Source organism: Pteropus medius, unplaced genomic scaffold (genome assembly GCF_902729225.1).
Source record: "Pteropus medius unplaced genomic scaffold, Ma_sr-lr_union100, whole genome shotgun sequence".
NCBI lineage: Eukaryota > Metazoa > Chordata > Mammalia > Chiroptera > Pteropodidae > Pteropus > Pteropus medius.
This window is the reverse complement of record NW_024354499.1, coordinates 3,806,426-3,812,425: the sequence shown is the minus strand read 5'-3', so window position 1 is coordinate 3,812,425 and position 6,000 is coordinate 3,806,426. Positions and strand designations below refer to the sequence as shown.

General features: G+C 31.4%; 1 protein-coding gene across 9 annotated transcripts in view; it reads right to left on the bottom strand.

Moving 5' to 3' along the window:
• The window catches only part of ZNF638 (zinc finger protein 638), a 79,311-nt gene that overhangs the window by 13,884 nt on the left and 59,427 nt on the right, over window positions 1-6,000 (bottom strand). For all 9 annotated transcript variants that reach the window (XR_005650653.1, XR_005650654.1, XM_039852806.1 and 6 more), the window contains one exon: window positions 2,828-2,865. Coding sequence is in view for 7 of the 9 variants with exons in the window: in XM_039852806.1 (XP_039708740.1) it covers window positions 2,828-2,865 (38 nt within the window). In the remaining 2 variants the exon portion in view is untranslated. The remainder of the gene's footprint in view (window positions 1-2,827; window positions 2,866-6,000) is intronic.

Genomic DNA, 6,000 nt, shown 5'->3' with positions numbered 1-6,000 from the left:
AGTTTAAACTTCCAAAGGAGGAAATTTTTCTATCACAAAAACTCTTGATGAAAAGTTGTAAAGAGTTTGAAGGATTTAAGTTAAACAGCCAGTAACCACAGACCTTAATCAATATATATTCTATTCATCTGTGTAAGCTACTCTTTGTACACTCACTGAAAGCATTTAAAGGTAATTTGAAATAATCCACATTCCTTACATTCAAAAAATACTAACGGCTGATTTTAAGTGTTCCAATTCTTAGGACTAGTCAAAATAAAACTATGGCCAAGTACGAATAGAACAGACAATAAAAAGTCACATTCAGTTAAAGCAGTTATGTAAATATTATTTCTTAAAATATAAGCTCTTTTTTAAATTATAAGACTCATTTCCAAAAATGAAGATTAAATTCAAATTCCTGCTTATTATAGAACTGCACATTAACCCTAAAGCCTTTACTAATTAGGGCTATACAAATACACCAATCTATTGGGCTAAAAAGATAACGGAGATTTTGATTCCTGGCTCTAGTATATAGTTAAGTCTTTCTCCTTTACCATATTTAAAGCTTGTACCAAAAAAAAAAAGCTATTATCTTTTATACAAAATGAATCATTATGCAACTGTTCCACATTTCAAACATCACAGACCTACTTGGAAAAATGGCTCAATTCTGTGTTTGTTCTTATGTGTTGGTCTTTTAAAATAACAGTGCTTTCTTTGTAGAACTCATTTATCAAAAATTAATATCTATTTTTCTGGTTAATATGGGAAAAAGCCTTGGTGTTCATCAAGTTAGCTTGGGAAGTCAGTTTGAAATATCAAATAAATGAAATTATTAACAGTAAAATCAAACAACAAGTCTTTCAGAAGATCAACGGAGAGCACAATTGTATTCTGAGAAATGGCACAAAAAAGGATTCCAGGAAGGCATTCAGGACACAGGCATCAATTTCCCACCCTCTGTTCCACCCCCAAACCCTCATAATACCAGAGCTTCAAAATCTTCAAAAAGGCATACAATGAAAGCTGGCCATGAGAACAAATTTTAACACCATACCATATACTTTCCGAGAAACTTGAGACTGAGATTTCACAGTACTTAAGATTAGTATTTATTTCAGAGGGCCACTGGATACTTCCCAACATTATTAAAGAATTGGAGAAAATTTCATCTTGCATCCTTATTTGGAGCCTTAATCACATGATAAATAAATGATGCTTATGTGTGTGATTAGGGGGGAGGGGTGAATGGAGAATAGGCAATATGTAGAATATTAAATTATTAATATATCCATGCAAGACTTCCTTTAAATAGGAAACATTTACTTTAATTATAAACAAAATAAATCATATCCATTATGAATTAGCACCCACAAGTGCTTAAAAAAAAAAAAGAGAAAGCACCAGTATTTTCTCAGGATCAGTTTACTCCAATAAAAAATTGTGATGCATTCAGGCTACTATCCAAATCTTTTTCTCTAATGTCATGTAAGTGAAAAAACTGACTGCAATAGAATGTTTTAAATTAATTTTTTAAAGATTACATAACTATCTCTAAATTATTAAGAAATATCTTTGATTTTAAAAGGGGGAAGGGGGGAGGAATGACCAAAACACAGATAATACCTATTCTTGCAGACCTGAAAGAAACTTTGTCGAATGAAATATATAAAGTAGGTAATTCTGAAGAGCCTACTTACTTACCAGCCAGAGTTACTGTGGCCAACTGTAGGTCTTCCTATACTACTGTATGTGGCACTATTATTTATTAAGCCCTTTATGAGCTTTTATATCAAACACCACTATTGGTATTACTTCTTAGACATGTGAATATAATTGGTATATAATGTTGTACAACTTAAAAATGTCTGTGCTGACACATACAGAAAACCTATTGCTTAAAGTCACCGACATATTTTAATGTACTCATAACCATCTTTATCATTTAAAAGTCTCATAAGAATTAATTACTAAGAAGAAAAATCCATAAAGAATTGTTTTGCAGGAATCTTAAAATTAGACAGTGTATCAAATAAAATAATTAGACTCTCCATATTTAAACACTTTCAAACTTAAAAGCTCTTACTACATAAGTTCTAACAAATAAGGGCAAATTACTCAGTATATAAAGGAAGAGAAAGAAGCCTGAATCAGCAAATCCTAATAAAGAGTAGGAAAAGGGAGGTTATTAATTGGTGGGGCAAAGGTATGATGAGAAAGTGACCAAGAAGAGGACGTACTACATGTGGTCAAAACAAGACTGTGAGTTACTATTTTGAGTAGACTCTGAAGAATAAGTTTTCATCCTCAGAAAATATAAAGCAGCGTACATATTATTTTGTTTTACAAATATTTCCCCACCCCAGTTGTTTTCAAAAAGTATTTATTTAAATATACATTAAATACTACCTTTTTGGTTTTAAGTCAATGAAATTTTAAAAGGTTATGTAAAAAGATTAATTAAAGTTTTACTATTTTGAAATAGAAAAATCTATCAAGAATATAATACTGATTGGAGTCAAGTTGTTCAAGCATCTTAGTAAAACATTTCATAGAGAAGTCATATTTACCTATTTAATTCAAACTATATTTAGTTTTTCTAAAAAATCAATAAATATCTGAGAAAAACCAAAACACAAGCAAAATCCCCCAACTCTTGAACAAAACCAAAAGAGAAATCAACACTCACGTGTGTATACATACATATACACACAAAACACAAAATGAACTGTAGAATATGAATTTTCTTCTATATATGAACAATTACTATAAAATACAGAAATAAAATTCAGTAATTAACTAAATACCATACAAAAATCTTAGCAAATGTAAAGCAACATACCTTTCTTTTCCTAGTTCTTGGTCTTTCACGGCTTGAGCCTGTAACATAATTCCACATTTTATTAGAGGCTATTCTACTGGATTTTAAATATTTAACCCATCAATGCAATGACTTCAGTTCTTAAAATATAAGCTAAGAAAACTAAACTACACTTAAAAAACACATTAAAAGTTAGTTATCAGTGTCCATATAACTATCAGGCTCTAAAAATCATTAGATTTAAGTCATACAGCATAACTAACACATAGCAATTAATTAGAAAAATAAGTTTCTTTAACATTGATATAAATTAGGAAGCACATTTTTAACTTTACAAGTCTGAAAATACCACCCTTTGCTAGGAATAGAAACAATCAACCTAAAATACCAACATCTTTGTTGTACAACTATTACTTAAAAATACTTCTATTTATAAGGGAAACTAGTTTACTTGAAACATCTAGAGGTGCTGGACAAAATTTAACAATAATCATTTTAAACATATGTCTGAACCACTAAGAAAGCAATGTCCTGGACCCAAAATAGAAGCAGGGATTAAAACTCAGTGTCTAGGCACTGGTCCAGGCACTTAGAACACATCAGTGAACAAAATAGCAAAAACATATGCTCTTTAGAGCTTATACATACTAGCTAGAGGCTTTTTCAGTGGGAATCGTGTGCTCTGAGTTGAGAATTATCTTTCTCTAGATTTGATCAAATTAAAAACTGAGAATTGTATTTTAAAGTACAATGAACAATATGCCCAGAGAGGATTCCTACTATAGGTTTTGGAGTCCCAGAGTAAAGGCCTTCTTTGCTGGGTATCTGGTCTAGTATCCAGTCTACATTGTAATGGTCTATAACTGAAATGAAAGATGGCAGTTGATAAGCCCCATCCAAGTGTTTCCAAGCAATCTTCTCATTCATGGGAGAAGCACTTAGAGGGGAAAACAGGCTATATGATAGTATAGAAAATCTATACCAGATACCTTTATTGGATAACTTGCTTCTTTCGTCATAAATGAATAAAAGAGAAAAACAAATGCATGAGAGAACAAGATAAGCATACAAAAATAGTTGAAGGTATTGCAGAGAACTGAAGAGCTTTAAAAACAACTCTAAAGAATATCCTCTAAAGAAAAACTGAACAGGAAAAAGTATCCACGAAATCAGTACAGGTGTTATTTCCAGAAAGACAGAACATTAAAAATTAAGAGAAGAAATAATAAGAGAAAAACTTTCCTCAGGTGCAGAAACACACTCTATAAGTTTCTTCATAAAATACTTTAATCAGGATATAGGAAATAAGTCTCAAACCAAGATGAAACCTTGCTAACTACACTAGCCTTACTGATTCTCCTTGGGAGACTCCTGAATCACCAAATGAATCACCTGAAGGCCTCAGCTCTTCTAAAAACCTTTCCTCCTTGATATATTCATAGAGCCTGCTCTCTTACTTCAGCCCTCTCAAATAACTCAGAGGAGCTATCCCTGACCACTCTAAAATACATGGTCCCCTAGCTATCACTCTTTATCCTTTTATTTTGATTTGTTTCCATAGCACTTTATAGCACTCTTTACCGCCTGACATTATATATATTATATATATTTCTTATCTATTTATAGTCTATCTCTTGCACTAAAAGAGGACTGGGCCAATGACTCTTCTGTTCATCAATGTATTCCAATGTATAAAACAGGGCTGGCACAGAGAAGGAATTAAATATTTGTTTAATGAATAAATGCTAAATGTTTTCAGAGAGAAAAAAACAATACAAACAGGTATGATTGGAATCAGCCTTCTCAACAATACTGGTTAGGAAAAATAAAAGGAAAAGCATTCCAAGCACAGAATTCTCCACAAACTATCAATGAAATGTGTAAAAGGAAAATAAAGTCATTTTCAAATATGCAGGAATTCATATTTTAAAGTTTACTGGCCACACATATTTTCTGGAGAAAATTATTTAACAACGTACTCTAGCAAACAGAAAAGCAATCCCAAGAGAGTGGGAGATACAGAATCCAAAAAAATAATAAAAATAACTCAGAAGAGCAATAAAATCAAAGACATACAGTTGCTTAAAGCAAATAGCCATAAATTTAGAAGAGGCAGTCAGAATATCTTTAAAGAGAGAGTAGATTCTATTTAACAAATAGTAATTAAGTTATATGACCTGAATAAGATAAGACAGTCTTTTTTCCTCTCAATAATAATAAAATACAATTCCTAAACTGTACAGGAAAACCATAATCTACATACTGAAGAACATCAAATTAAAGCATCATCTGAGAAATGACTGAGAATATAAGAAAGTCTCTTCTGAGTATAGAAGTTATAGACATTATATTTCTTTCTTTATAGACCCGCTCTTGTTATGCAGATATTGGTTTTCAGTATGTAGAATTAAGCCTTCATGCTTCATCTGCAGGATAACTATAATTTGTAGAACTAAAGACTGAATTGTACTACATGCAGAAGTAACTTACAGGTAACGAAATGGGGAAGAGTGTTTAAAGCGAGTGTATCCTAAGGATGTTAATTAACTCATGATAAACAAAATAAATAAAAACTATTATTTAAAACTTGGGAGCAGGATCTATTTCAATTTCATAGTCTATTTCCTAGCTTGGGCTTTCATTCTCATATGGAACATTATAATATCTTGAAATAAGTCTACCTGACTCTACTATCTATTTATCACTTATTGAATGGATATAATAGACACTATGTGACATGCTCAAGATCACAAGGCTAGCTTATCAGTGGTGTAGCTAAAACTTTTACAATAAGCAAAATGGGGTCTCCAATTGCATAAGGTGTAAGAATAAGGTTCTGAGTAAGGGCTTGGGAAGTAAATTATCAATTCAGGTAGAGGTTTTCTGTAATTTTTACTTGTTTCATTGTCTTTCAGTCTAAGAATCTGGGACCATATTTCTGGAAGAAAAATTTCTGTATAGTCAGTGTTTATTATAATTCTGAACTGAGCTGAACAAAGTAGTAACTTGAAAAATATCGAAAACAATTTTAAAAAATATAATGTTCTGTTGAGGAAAAAAAGGCAAAAACCTAATTTTTCCCTGAAATTACCAGGTTAAACAACTCCCTCAATTTGTGCTTATATCAGTACCTACCACGATGCATTTACTTATAGGTGCTCTATTTAATTTTGTTTTAATGATGGAATTTTCTT